General features: G+C 40.0%; 1 protein-coding gene across 2 annotated transcripts in view; it reads left to right on the top strand.

Moving 5' to 3' along the window:
- LOC117270147 (uncharacterized) overlaps positions 1–15225 on the top strand; it is a 150973-nt gene that overhangs the window by 96093 nt on the left and 39655 nt on the right. For both annotated transcript variants that reach the window (XM_033647638.2, XM_078162193.1), the window contains 17 exons: positions 493–546; positions 733–777; positions 1392–1445; positions 2670–2714; positions 2833–2886; positions 4010–4054; positions 4149–4202; positions 4310–4354; positions 5784–5837; positions 6195–6239; positions 6313–6366; positions 7884–7991; positions 8355–8408; positions 9484–9537; positions 9713–9757; positions 10873–10926; positions 14096–14140. In XM_033647638.2, coding sequence (XP_033503529.2) covers positions 493–546; positions 733–777; positions 1392–1445; positions 2670–2714; positions 2833–2886; positions 4010–4054; positions 4149–4202; positions 4310–4354; positions 5784–5837; positions 6195–6239; positions 6313–6366; positions 7884–7991; positions 8355–8408; positions 9484–9537; positions 9713–9757; positions 10873–10926; positions 14096–14140 — 909 coding nt within the window. The remainder of the gene's footprint in view (positions 1–492; positions 547–732; positions 778–1391; positions 1446–2669; positions 2715–2832; positions 2887–4009; positions 4055–4148; positions 4203–4309; positions 4355–5783; positions 5838–6194; positions 6240–6312; positions 6367–7883; positions 7992–8354; positions 8409–9483; positions 9538–9712; positions 9758–10872; positions 10927–14095; positions 14141–15225) is intronic.

The following is a 15225-nucleotide window of genomic DNA, read 5'->3' on the forward strand; positions in this document are numbered from 1 at the left end:
CTAGGCCTGAAAAATGGATGGATGGATGATTTCCAGCCCAAGAAGGTCTCATCTGTCTCACCTAAGCTAGTAACAGTTCAATTTTTAAAAGAGAGGTTGGACTTTATGATTTTAAATGCAATTACTGTTTTTTTTTTTTTTTTTGGCTTTTTTTTAGCTTTTAGCACAGCTATGACATATCATCACCTTTTAAGTTGGTTAGCAAACAGTTCACTCTTTTAGCTCTGTTTTTGGTCTCCACTAACTCCTGATGGGGAAAAAATGACTTTAAATTCTCCACTAGTTGCTAATTTTTCCTGTCTGTTCTTTGATTCTGGACAGAAAGTGGAAAAACAATTGTAGAGCTCTACATCTTATGATGTCCTTGTTGCATAAGACCTTTTCTCCAGATTCTGTAACTTGTTGTGTATGTGATTAACACTCATGTGTGCAGGATGAAATAAAATGACCTTTACGCTGTAGATAATGTTTTTGTTCCCTCCACCTGTCCAGGGTCTCGTTGGCTTCAAGGGTCCAAGAGGAGACATTGGCGAACCTGGTGAGAAGGTACTCATTGGTGCAATTTAATTATCATCCATTCTGAATATTTAAATTGAATTTGTCCCAAAATGTTTTTTCTGTCCTGACTTGATTGCTTTAAAACAGACAGACCATACTGGTGAAATGACATCTCATTTTGAATAATACAGTATAGTGTGATGATCTTTGGTCTGTGTGTTTTTCTCTGTGTAGGGCTCTACTGGTTTACCAGGCCCACCTGGTCCTGTTGGATCACCAGTAAGTGTCTTGTACCCTTCTTGTTTAGTTCCTTTTAATAAATGCACCAAACCAAGAATTTCTGCAGGGATTTGACATTATATTCATAACCCTTGGAAAGAAAATATTTGGCTCATAAGCCAGGAGCATTTCTCCTTTATCTGTTACATTAAGCTGCTTATACCTCTGGAATAATTCATGTACTGTCTGTTTAACAGGATGCCACAACATTACAGGATCAATTTAAAACAATAGGAATCAAAGTAACAACTGTCTTTGTGTATTACATTTCCTGTACATCCAACTGGTGTAAAATACGAGGAACAAAACAAACAATCAGCTTTTGTGTTAGAAAGACGTGCGCCTCCGAATCCTTTTTAATCCCTAATCCAGTCCCTCTTTGAACTCGGAGTTCCAGGCAGCGAGGCACTGACTCTCTTCGGTCCATTCTCGGGTTTACTTTGAATCTACTTGGCATGAAATCAGAAACTCTGCCTCGTAGTATTAACACAGGCACTCTGACCAGTTGGGAGTAATCTGTTTGATTAATCCTCGCTTTGAATACAGCGTTTGGTATGTATTTTAATGATATATTGTTGTTAAGTTGACATTGAATACTTGAATCTTCTCTGCAGGGGCCTCAGGGGATCCGAGGTGGATATGGGCCAGAGGGGCCCCGTGGGCCTGATGTGAGTGATGTACTGTCCGATTATACCTGCTCAAGAAGTTGTTCTTAAAGGGATAGTTCACCCCAAAGTCAAAAATTTTTATTTTTACTCTTACCTGTATCAGTCTAGATTGTTTAAGTGTGAGTTGCCAAGCACTGAACACACTGGTTGTAGAGTTGTCTACCTTCTTTCAAATATAATGGCACTCAGCTTGTGTTGCTCAAAGCACGAAAATACACATTTGTCTCTTTCCAGAAATCATGACAGTTACTTAAGATAATCCACAGACCTTGTGGTAAGCAGTTTCATGTAGGAACTATATTCTTTCTACCGAATTACACCCACTAACCGTATCACTGTGCTGAAGGAAGAGTGCATCTAGTGCTCTGTTAACAGCACAGCAAAGGTGGAGGCCAATAATGTTTTCATCTCACACTTTCATGAGCATGAGCCTCTCGTCAATGAGTAGATGCACACTTCTCCTGCGCTTCTGCTCAGCAGCTCACATAAAAACAGTCTTGAGTAATAAACGACACTACAGGTAAGAGAAATATGTATTTTTGACTTTGGGGTGAACTGTCCCTTTAAGCATGCCTTTCACACACTTCATTACTCCTTTACTGCTTCACTATATTCTCATGTGGTGATCTTGACATTTAAAGGAACAAAGGAACAAAAAACATAAATTTAAAAAAAAAAAAAGATATAATCATCCCACAGCAACTGATACAACAAGTGACATTCGTGCCAAAACACACACACACACACACACACACACACACACACACACACACACACAAACAGTATGTCAATTTCAAGGTATGGAACTTGGCCTCTCTTTGAGATGTAGCTCCAAAGAAATGATGATGTTTAGCAGTTGTATACTTGAACTGGTTTTTCAACATTATTTGGCCATAGAAGCCCTGGACCTTTTGCAGCATTAGCAAATTAGTAACATTTCCTAGACACCAACCTATCCATCCACTTTCTAAACCACTTTACAGCATGCTTTGAGCATCAGGAGGCATGCATGATGAAAATGGTGGTTACCTGCTTTATACAGGCTGTTTGGCTTCATACAAACTTCAGCATAGTTAATACACTAAACTAGGGGTGAGTGGTTAATGCCTGATTATTATTTTGGGTGAAGTGTCACTTTTATAGTTGTATTCACTGTGAGCGATTCTGAACTGGTGGACAATAAGCAGGACATCACTCATGTTGTTATGAACTTGTTGTCACCAGGGCGAGAGTGGACTGGATGGCCCTCCAGGTCTGCCAGGGCCGACGGTGAGCAGACAGACGGATTAGATGACAAAATATTTCTCTGTTAGTGCCAATTATGAATATATGTATGATACTTACTTGTGTGTGTGTGTGTGTGTGTGTGTGTGTGTGTGTGTTGCAGGGTGCAACAGGAATAACAGGACGAGTTGGTGCTCAAGGAGTTAATGGCTCAAGGGTAAGATTGCACCATAACAGCTTAGTCAGTGCATTTACATGCACAGTTAAGCCTAGTGACAGTTATAGCTCAACCAGGCCATTTAATTGGTCAATAAATTGATTCCCAGTAGACAGTAGTCCAAAGTATGTCTGAACCTGCTACAGTGGGGGTCAATATGCCCTCTTCAGCTTATTAGTATTGGACCTTTTTCCGGTTGACCACTTCTGTCACAGACCAAACAATCGTCCAGCTGTTCCGCCACTTTTTAAAACAGGACACCATCCAGTGTTTTCCTCCCATCATTCTATTGTAAAATATTTAACCGTTTCAGCTGACACAACATGGACTGTGTCTCCTCATCTCCAACAGGGCACAGCTCTGGATGTAGATTTTGCCATTTTGTTACGCATTTAATGCCATTCGACTTCCGGGTCAAAGCCTGGGGCAGAAACTGTGGAGCAGGCGCAGAGCTCCTAGGCCAGTTTGGGTTTGATTGATTGTGTACGTACAGGAGTAATTCGACTCCCAATCACATATTATCTGGGTGTGTTAGTCCGACTTTAGAAATACAATTGAGTGCAATTTTGGTGGTACTAACGTGTTTGCATGTATTTTAAAAGTCTGGTTTAAGTCGGATTAATATAATGAATTGATTTTCTCTAATGCCATGTAAAAGTACTGTGATATGTAAATTAAAAGGGATTTTCCCAGGGGATGCAATTTATAATGGCATTTATCAGTTAATCTATTATTTGTTAGACTGTTAAATGTTTAAATAAATAGTTAAAATTGTCCCACCACAAATTTCCAGCCTAAGATGCCATCCTCATATTCCTTGTTTCGTCCAACCAACACTGCAAAATAAAAAAAATCGCAAAGATGTTTAATTTTTAATGAGAACTTCTCAAAATTCTCACATTTAAGAAGAATGTTTGCTATTCCTGCTAGACTGATTAAATGATTAATGGATTTTCAAAATTGTAATTGGCAGAGTAGAAATAATGATGTGTTAAATGAAAAATGAAGCAGATATAATTTATTTACACTTCATGTCTGGAAAGTTTCACAGAAATCAAACAAAGTGTCCAAACTTAGTTTGCAGGTTACTTCCTGTGTATAAATAATTCATCATTTCTTTCAGGGGGACATGGGACCTGCTGGCAGTGTTGGTCCCAAAGGCCCACAGGTATACACTGTGTTTGATTATAAATTTGCTGCAGTTATTGAGCTTGCTGCACATGTTTAGAGACTCTTTGGCACCTTCCTTTTCTTTTGATTAGGGGCCCCTAGGTTTGGAGGGACAGATTGGACCTCCAGGACTCAGAGGAACTCAAGTGAGTACAATTTAAAGCATGACTCTTAATGAGGACTTTTGGCTGCTTCATTCACATTGCAGCCACCAAAGTGCAGGAGGTTAAAGTCAATGTGTTCATCTTGACAGGGGCATCCAGGACTGATTGGTGCTCCTGGACCTAAAGGAGATCCTGTAAGTTTGTTCTCAAGATTCATTTTGTCCCTTTTTTCCCTTCTTTATTTCTTTAAACCAAATCTCAAAAATAGTGGAGCTGCACACAGTATAAGTCATGCAAGAACCTCTAGTGTGAAATAAAAATCAGTATATCATTTATATTTGAGGTACAGCCTCATGGATGACTGAGGGAAAAATGTAAAGTCGAACTTAGGTTCAGTGAATTCTCATGTGGAGACAGTGAACAAACACACATGCATGGTAAGCACAGATTCATTCTATCAGCAAAATGAAATGTCAAGTACAAGGGACAGATGTTTGATCGTAAAAAAAAAAGCAAACCAGACGATGTTCATCAAGAAATCATGAAGTCTATCTCACTCTGAAGTTCAGTGTCACTGCAGCGGGAGAGCCTTGTTTCTTTTGTTTTGCTCAAGTAAAGTTAACCTCCATCATGAATTGTTCAGTTACGTAATGTTCACTGTGGCTCATTTTGCTGCAATTTTTATAATGGTTTATAAAAATTAAGGAGGTGGGGAGATGTGTTGAATATTCAGTTTCCATTTGGAAAATACAGGACAATGGAAAAGACTTTAATTTAGGCAAGTTGTATTATATATCCTACAGATAAGGTTAAAGCTGCAGTAGCTTTTAATATGACAAAAACTTCTTTTTTTAGCTGTCACTGTATCCTTACAGTAGTACATGAGGCAGACGATGCTGCTCTGCTGCTTCATAGTGCTCCTAATGAAATTTTCAAGAATCATGAAAACGACCAAGTCGAAGAAGAGTCTCAAACTCAGCTGTGAATCATGTCAGCAACTGCTCTTGAACTGCAGTCAGACTGTCAAACTTGGCAGCGCTGATCAAATATGAATCAAGATTCTGTTGATGCATTGCCTGTTTCTCACCTCAAATGTTTTCAGAAACATATTTTATGTACTGTTTAGTTGAAAAATGAGAACGTTTGTGACCTGACTGCCATGTTGGAAAGAGTAGATTTGAGACAAAGAAAGGCCCAACAGCTGGAGCAAACGTTCTCATCTTACTATTGATTAATATTTGATCAGTGCTGCCTCGTTTGACAGTTGGACCGCAGTTTACAACAAGTGATTGACAGCTGCTCTGTCTGAAATAGGCCTATGTTTGGCCAGAGTCTCACTTCATGGACTGAATTTTCTAAAGCCTGAAAACAGAGCCAAGCGGAGGTATACAAGTCTACTGTTCTCTCAGACCACTTCAATTACAATATGCTTAAAGGCTATAATGGGATTTTTGCCAAATTGCTCCAAAGTTATACTGCCTTCCCAGCTTTAATGTGCAAGTCCAAAGGACTTCAACATATATGTTATATCAACATATAAAGGCAGCTGATAAGAACAGGAAATACAGTACGTTATCCCTGTTTTTACTTCTGTGTTGTTTCTTTTCTTTCTGTTCATATCAGGGGCCTGTTGGGCCCATGGGGGCTCGAGGGGATCCCGGCTTCGAGGGGCCCATGGTGAGTTGAAGTTGAACATATTCTCCAGGGTATTACATCATTACAATACAGTACTGTAGGTGCACACACTGTGTGAACAGACTAGATGTAGATAAGAGTGCTGCACACAGAAGTGCTCTCACAGCAGACTGCAGCCTCACAGTGCCATCTAGTGGTTGTAGCCTCTCAGTGGATCACAGTACAGTGTCTTATGTGTTCTTCATTCTTATGATGCTAGACCAATGTCTATTTATCCTTTAAATTTGAATAAATGGATGTGATCATTTCACTTGTCTACACTTTGAATAATTTGCCTCTAATTTGCATCATGGTCCTGAAGCACCTAATCCATCATCATCTTTTTGGGATATTTTACAGGGTGCTGTAGGGACACAGGGTCCTGTGGGTTTCCCTGGGGTTACAGTAGGTGCTCATTATAGATTTACAAATACTTACTGTAAAATATTATTGGCTTTGACCATTTTCTTCTTTACAGGGTAACAGGGGACCAGACGGGGACAAAGGGGAACCAGGACCAAAAGGCGACAAAGTAGGAGCCAGCTACTTTTTGTTGACTCAATTACACTCAAAGAAGAGAATAATACAATGTCATTAAGTTTCTTAACACATTTTGGAATATATGCTTATTTGAGAGTTGCATCTCCCTCTAACTGGACGTGTTGTGAACAAGCCAGTGACTGAACATCAGATTTTTTTCAGTGTTTTTAAATGAAGTGTGTGGCTTGTTTAAAAAAACCTGTCCTGGCTCTATTTTAGTGAAGTTTTGCACACCTGCAACCTAATTTCAGGGCAACAAGGCATCGCTTTGGCTGACTCAGCGCTCAATAGGCTCCCTAAATATTGTTGTCACGCTTAGTATATCTGGACACTTTTTCATGCTCCATCCTCCATAGTTTACTTGCTTGCTGTATGTCAGGAATAGGTGTTGGACGAGAGCATCGATATCTCTCTCATGTCTTTATGGGGAGTACTGTATGATGCTACAGCCAGCAGCCGATTATCTTAGCTGAGCACAAAGAAGTAGATATAGGAAGAAAATAACTAGCCTGGCTCTTTCCAACACCAGCAAAGTCTGCCTACCCACACCTCTGATGCTCACTAGTTCCTCACTACATGTTTCTTTTGTTTTATCTGTACAAAAAACCAGTGGTACCATCACATGCGGCCTCATGCAAGAACATACTTTTACTGTAAACCTCTCTTGCTTTTTTTCTGTATACCCCACAGTAGGTGATGTTACACTGTCAGGTACAAAAGTTCTGTTTATCATTTTCATAACAATTACAGAAGCAGTTGTCAATGACTATTTTAAGTATTAGGCTGCCTCCAATAATGAAAATTAAATGGGGCACCGGTAGCGTAGTGGATAGTGCCGGCGCCCCATGTACAGAGGCGATGACTCGCCGCAGCAGTCGCAGGCTCGATTCCGGCTCGCGACCATTTGCTGCATGTCACCTCCCGCTCTCTCTCTCTCACCCCGCTTCACTCTGTCCTGTACATTAAAGGCAAAAAGCCCGAAAAAATAATCTTTAAAAAAAAAAAAAATTAAAAAAAGAAAATTGAATGTTTATTTAAAAAAATAATGATACAAATAAAAAACAAAATAGACATACAATTATGCAAGTCAAAATATATCTAAAAATATTACATGAATAAAATATATTATAAAGTAATAAAGACAGTAAGTGCAAATGAATGAACTAACTTCTTTTTCTTTAGCTGAGTTATATCTATGTCTCAGTTTAATCCATTTAAATTCATTTAGATTAAGGCAAATTAGTGTTTTAGTCCGGCGCAGAAAGGCAGACCATCTATACATGACGGCTGCTGCAGGTCTGAACTACTACGTTCTTGCATGAGGCAATGTGGTTTTACTGGGGTTATGTGCAGGACTACTTCTTGACAGTGCACAGTCACTTCCTGGACTCCCTGCTGGTTGCCTGGCAACATCACAGTTGAAACTATGCATATAACGTTTCATGTTTTGTATGATTCAGAAAGGTCTCTGTGCCGAGTGAGAAAATTTTCCTTCTGTTTTTACCTCAGGGTGTTCAGGGAGCAGCAGGTATTAGGGGACCTCAGGGAGAGAGGGGCCCCAGCGGCTTACAGGGTTTCGCTGGCATCAAGGGCCAGCCTGGCCCCAGAGGCACTGAGGTACTGTGGAGAGAACTGACACACTGATCTACATTAGTAATTGTGCAGAATAGATTTTCTGACAAAGAAAAGAAAATATTTCTAAGGTTGAGAATGAACTGTGATACTTAGTAAATATTCTAGTTTATGGTTAATTATAAGAAGGTTGAGCTTAGAAATACTCTTTGAATTCACAATTTTACTTCTTATAACAAGTTGATTTACAAAAACAGAATGAACTTTATTGCCAGATTATTATCCCACAGTGTAGCACAGTATTTGCAGCACAGTATTGTATTACATGCTTTTAGCCGGGAGAAAGAAGCTGCCTGGTGGAGGTGAAAAAGGCGATAAGCTTGAATGGTTTTATATTTCTCCATTCAGGGCACAAATGGAGAAACTGGTCCTCAGGGGAAACAGGGCAGCCGCGGGTTAAAGGTCAGTGATGATTTGTGCATCTGAACACCATGAAATGTCAGATGACTTCATATGTTGTTCCACATGTCGCATTCAACCGTGAAACATTAGAGCCTCCAGTGGCCTCCTGCATGTACATTTAACAATCTAATATTGTGCAGTGAATGACCAACATTTAATGCAATAACATGAATTTAACACCTTCCTGCTTCTGCACCTGGTCAGGGAATATATTGTGATGTGTCATCTGTTTTGAGGGAATTAGATCCCTGCTATATGTTGATCTAAAATTAAGCAAATAAGGATGTAAGGAGTAATTCCCTCTTAAAACATCCAGTGTTCATCAACATCACGGGAGAGCTTTCTTCTGTAATGAATTTTATGTTGATGAGTGAAGCACAGGAGACAAACAACTCGTTGACCAGCTTTACTCAATGATCAGCAACAGCTAACAATGGTAGCATCAATGAGGCTTAGCATACCGGACTCTCAGCATCTCTGCCCTATTCCTACTCCTCTACTTACATCCTTACTATTCACAGTCTCATAGTGACAGCTACTGGTGAGTGAGCGTAGCATCAATCATAGTCCATATCAAGTTTGAATTGTATGTGCATGCTGCATTAAAACCACTGACAGGTGAGGTGATTATACCACACCCCAAAAATTGCTCAGGAATGGCCCAAGGAACGTGAAAAAGAGCTCAAGATGTCGACCTGGCATCCAAATTCCCTGCATCCCAATCTGTTCAAGCCTCTGTGGGACATGCTGGTAGACCAAATGCCCCGTGTCCATGCCTCAAAGGGTCAGAGCTAATGTTCTGATCCAGCCCCAGGGCCACTGGGGGTGTCCTGTGGTGTCTGGCACCAGGGCGTTGGCGGCACATCATACGGATCCTTTGAGTCTTGTTAGTTACAAGTTGGGGCCTCCATGAATCAGACTTGTTCTGATACGTCTCACAGATGCTCGATCACAATGAGAGAGAACAGAATAGAAATCAGAACAACATCAACATTAAAACAAACACAATGAAGGCAGTTTTTGTTGTGGATATTGATGGTCAACCATAGTCACTAATATCTGAACTTCCTTGAAGGGAAACAGGGGACCAGATGGACGTTACGGCAAACCAGGACCCAGAGGGAACAAGGTATTACAGTAAAGTTTAAATAAAATATGTGTATAACCCTAATAGAAACTTAACAGTATTGCCAAATTAAAGCTAGCCTACAAATAGCTTGGCTTCAGGTACCTGTTGTATAATTTTTGTATTCCACTAGACTTATTTGGTGTTGATGTCACCTTCTGTCTTTACCTCCTTTTAGGGTCGGACTGGGCAGAGGGGCCCCACTGGCCAACCAGGTCCATCGGTAAACTTTAAGCCTGTCAGAAATTATTTGAAATGTAGCCAACCCTGAATTCTATATGTATTCAAAATATAGGTCTTTAACAATTCTGAATATTGGTGGTACAAATATTTTTATACTTAGCAGCTAGGTGTGTAACTGTACACAGGAGTCACGGTTCGGTTCATACCCCTGATTGAGAGGTCACAGTTTGGTGTGAGCTTGATACAACAGGGAAAACCCCCAATGCATTGCGTTCATTTATTTAAAAAAAAAAAAAAAAAAAAAGACAGTAATGCAAGTATAGAAGACAGACATAGTCCTCTTGCTTGGGACTGAGGTAGCATTTTGCCTGCTGGCAACTTTGGTAAACTAATTTTATTATGAAAATAAACAACATTTTAAACACTTCTGTATTACACTGTACAGACACTGGACATTTTCCTAAAAGGCAACAGGTCACAACAGGCTAAGAAACATATCAAAATATCAAAATTCATGATGATAAGAAATAAATCTTGTATTGTATTGTATAATCTTGTACTGTATGTGTTGCAATTAGTTTCACCTTGGCTTTATTTAAACATTCAGAGCACCCAAACATTTATCATTCTGGTGATCAGCACATCTGGGTGATGCCGTTAAATGGGCGTTGGCATGCTGGATATGTTTCCATTCACACCTGCGGAGCAATGCCAACACACTTTCCTAGCCAAAGCTATCTCTCCGGTGCTGTTGTAGCTAACCAGAAACACACAAGCCGGTCTTTCAGCTCCATTGTTTCATTTGCGGTACACTTGTTGTGCTAACTTCAGCACATGTTGCAAACATTGTACAGCTAAAATTTTGCAGGTAGAACTCCTGTTTATGCACTTTGTTACGCACATCAATCTACAACTCGTGTACTCTGCATGCACTGGACCGTGACCCCCAGAACCTTGACGGTTTGATACAGTTACACAAACTGTTTGTTAGCAGCAACACGTTTCTGTTCTAGATAAACCTTAACCCTCCTTTTATACTCAGCTGTCATACTGGCCTGCAGAGATAAAGACATAAACGTGTTGCTTAAATTTTGCAGAATGAACAGTTTGCATTTGTGTGTGTGTCTGCATGTGTTTGTGGTTGATCCTTCACAGGGTTTGCCTGGGCCACCTGGACCAGAGGGAGCAGAAGGAAAGCCTGGTACACAGGTTCCCATTCTCTATCATATTTCAATTCCATCACATCTGTAAAGTTGTGTGTCTGTGTGTCCTCTACTTCCTGCCATATACCTTGCAAACATTTAATATTCTGCATATTATTTATTTAAGTATTACATGGACTTCTTTCACACACATCTCATTACCTCTCTTGGTTTAAGTCCGCAATTTGTGTCCCTTAGAGGGTTGAGGGCTAAAACTGGTGATGAGCACAGAGAGGAGAGACACCTCACTGAACATCATCACACACTTCACTCCTTTAAAAAAAAGTCCTTCCAGTACTTTTCTGACTGTTAGATGCAAGCTTAAAAGAGTGACATACTGAAAGACTGCGGAGATGGAAATGCCCCCAAAGTGTCAAAACTGTCTGCCAAATTGAGTCGAGGTGGTGTAATAGTTGGTTCAGCCAGCAGGGGGCAGTCTTTGTACAGTGCAGCAGTACTGTGGTGAGCTGTAGTACATTTCAGCTCTGTAGTAAGTGATGCAGAGTTCATGCTTTAGCTCTATCATTTATTCATCACTGTGTTTCATGCATTCTCTGTTTTTAGCTTCTCAAATATGAATATTTGCCCTTTTTTCTCTGTGTTATATCATTTTGGACTGCTAAGTGAACAAAACAAGAACTCTAAGCAAGACACCTTAGCCTCTGGGAACTATTGATGGGCTTTTATTTATTTATTTTATTAACAGTAATGAATAATGAAAATAATCATTATTTGCAGCCACTGGGGTGACTCATTTTTTTTTTTTTTTTTTTTTTTTTTTTTTTTTAAAGTTGCCGCTGTAGTTTCATTTTAATCAGAAAATTGTCTTGATTTGAGGAATATATTTAATAATAAAGTGAAAACAGTATTAATTAAATTGATTTAATATTTGGGGAAATGTACTTAATTGTGTTGTTGCTCTAGGGTTAGCTGGGAAGACCAATACCGCTCTGTTATTTGTCTGGTAAATATGAAGCTACAGCCAGCAGCCAGCTTAGCGTAAACACTGGAAACAGTCCAGCACACAGGTCTATTTAACCTTTGGACAGAGCCTGCTTCCCTCCTGTTTCCAGTATTTATGCTTGAACAGTCACTCATCACACTCTGCCACCTTGCTACTGCCAGGCTGTTGTACCTTGTGGCATGATTGCTACGAAGTGAATGTGAGAGGAGGGCAGTAGAGTTTCAGCATTGTACTGCTTAAAGGGTAACTTTGGTATTTTCAACTTGACTTGACGAATGTAGACCACAATTTTTTAAACTGGTCCAGTATGGAGAGAGATTTTGCAATGTATCTGGCATTAGTAAAGGTCAGTTGTGCACTGTCACATCCACTGAAAGTGCTTGTTTTTGCCACTGATATGCTCAGATTATTATTCCATGTGTCTGACAATATTATGGTAATGATCTCTACAGAGTTCCTTTACAAGTTCCTTTTTGTTTAACCAGAAACTGCCCCAAGAGACTCCATCTTACGATATAATGACAAAAACTCTGTGTCTGTGTGTCTCTTTTCCACGTTTTTCTCCTCACTGACTTGGTCAATCCATGTGAAATTTGGCACAGTGGTAGAGGGTCATGGGAGGATGCAAATGAAGCAATTTTACATCAATTGGCCAAAGGGGGGCGCTATAGCAACTGATTGAAATTGCAAACTTTGAATGGGCATATCTCGTGCCCTGTATGTCGTAGAGACATTAAACTTTGCACAGAGATGCCTCTTCTCATGAGGAACAAATTTGCCACAAGAACCCATAACTTTCGATTATATAGATTTTCCGCCATTTTGAATTTTTTGAAAAACACTTAAAATCGATCTCTTCCTAGGAAGTTTGACCGATCTGTGTGAAACTGGGTGAACATAATCTAGGGACCAATATCTAAAGTTCCCTCTTGGCAAAAGTTGGAAAACTTACTAAAACTGAGCTTCTATAAGGCAATGAATATTGCGGAGGGCGTGGCTCATCACATAAAGGTGTATAACATCTCAAGGGTTTCATCCATCACCACGCAACTTTGTAGGCATATGACCACACATAATCTGAGGGGACCCCTCCATTATTGACCCCATCAAACAAAATGGGGGCGCTAGAGAGCTAATTTCTTATCTAGGCCTAACCGCCGTATGGATTTTTACTAAACTTGGTAGATATGTAGAACAGGACGCCTCAAGGTGACTGGGGAAATTTAACTCTAATTGGCCGAATGTTTGTTTTTTTTCTAATTTTTGGTATGACTAAGTCATGGTATGGTATGCTGTACATAATCACGGAAACTGTCAGTGTGCCATTCTGTCTGTCCCACGTTTTTCTATTCACTGACGTGGTCAGTCTATGTGAAACTGCACATAGGCATTGAGGATTGGCATAGGTAGAAGGTGACAAAGCTACCAATGGGTATGGACTAGTTTAAATAAACAGTAAATTTAGCGTGTATAGAGCCAGCATATTCTCACATCTAGCTGAACCAAACCAGAGTTGGTGATTGTTTGAACAGTGGAATGACAAACCAAGCTAGCTTATGTGAGTTATTTTGTTTCTGTTGACTTTCAATGAAGTGCATTTTAGATTGATAAAAGTACAGTTTTTTAAATGGAGTCTGGTGGGTTTGGCAATTGCAACTTCAGGGCTGTTTCTGGTGAAACAAAAAGGATCTTACTCTTTAAAAAAGGTCTGTCTCTGTAGGGATCCTTTCCATAATGTTGTCACACATATAGAATAATAATCTGAGCCTGTCAGTGGCAAAACAATCACTTTTAGTGGACGTAAATTGATGGTGAATGCCCCAAGTTGTTACATTGCAGGGTGTTCGCTGCTGTCGGTTGCAGCGCTGTCGCTCAATATTGGACCAATTTCAAAAATTGTTGTTTCCATTAGTCACTTAGACATAAAAACATGGAAAAATAGGATCCAGGTTGAAAAATACCAACATTACCCTTTAACCCTAATAATATAATAATCATCTTGTGGCTGCAGCTTCATATTTAATAAGCCAATATAAGAGTGGCATCAGTCTTCTCAACTTTGGGATTAAATGACTTGATAAAGTGGAGATTCATGTTCAGAGTTTTTTAATTTAATTCGTTAAAGTGATGACATTTACTATTTGCACTCTGAATGACCTCTGCTGTGGGGGAAAATTGCATTGTCGCTATTTTCTCTGTCTCTCCGTTTCAGGGTCCTGCAGGAGCAGCTGGCAGTGCTGGCAGTAAAGGACTGACGGTAAGACTATTAGCCTCAGAATGACCTCAGCGTCCACTTCATGACATCATCCCTCCAACTTGGCTTTTTTTGGCTCTTTGCCACAAACTGCAGGGTTCAGCTGAATATAAACACATTATTACAGCTTTACAAGGCAGGCGAGGATTAAATATGGAGGACTTTACTGATTCATGAGTAGGCAAACACAATAAATACTGCCAGAAAAAAAAGTTTTAACAGGATGGAACCTGCTACTAGCCAGTTAAAGAGATCAGGTGTGCTCACTAAAAGTGGCCGGGGTTGATCAGAGTTCATATCTGTAAGCAGTAGATGATTTTAGGGGGGGACAAGGGGGGTGCCATCTGCCTTGTTAGCAAAATGACCAAATGCATCTTAAGGGAAAGTTGAAAAGAACTTTCAAGAGAGAGTTCAAGAGGGCGTGAAACCCTTGAGAGGTGATTGGGTGGGGTCAGTGCAGTCTGCAGCCGCTCTTGTTCCCTGGGTCAGCACCCAGACCTAGGGTAAATAAATTATTGAGAATTATTGAATTTTAAATGAGGATTTTCCCACCAGGAAACTCACAGACCATCTGCATGTGTTAAGTCATCTCGAGTGATGCTACTCAGCCAATCAAATCTGTGCATTACATATGGAGTGAGTGAGACAGAGGCAACGGTTGGAGAAATAAGAGTCCGAAAGGTAATTTCAAGTGGTGTGTTCTGACGAGAGAAAAGTAGACAGTGAAAACAGAGCTTTAACGCAATGTGAAGTGCCACCACAAGAGCACAGAGAATCGTCTGAGCAAGCATACCCACTCAAATTCTAACTGAGGGCACAGAAAATGAAATATTTTATATTGTAATGAATCACTGAATCATAACACAAGATAGGCATTATGGCTAAAATACATGGGGCATGAATACGATGCGTCACATAGGCGAAGAGGGGGAGGGTTTTTAATCCACTAGGCTTTGTCTTGTCTCCCCTGACAATTTTTCTGATCACCTACTGTGTATAAGCATGTGGGTGCTACATACACAGATAAATGTACATGTGGTATACCACACTCTTTGGTCAAAAGAATGTAGACACCTTAACATTACACC

The sequence above is a fragment of the Epinephelus lanceolatus genome, chromosome 19 (genome assembly GCF_041903045.1).
Source record: "Epinephelus lanceolatus isolate andai-2023 chromosome 19, ASM4190304v1, whole genome shotgun sequence".
Classification (NCBI taxonomy): Eukaryota; Metazoa; Chordata; class Actinopteri; order Perciformes; family Serranidae; genus Epinephelus; species Epinephelus lanceolatus.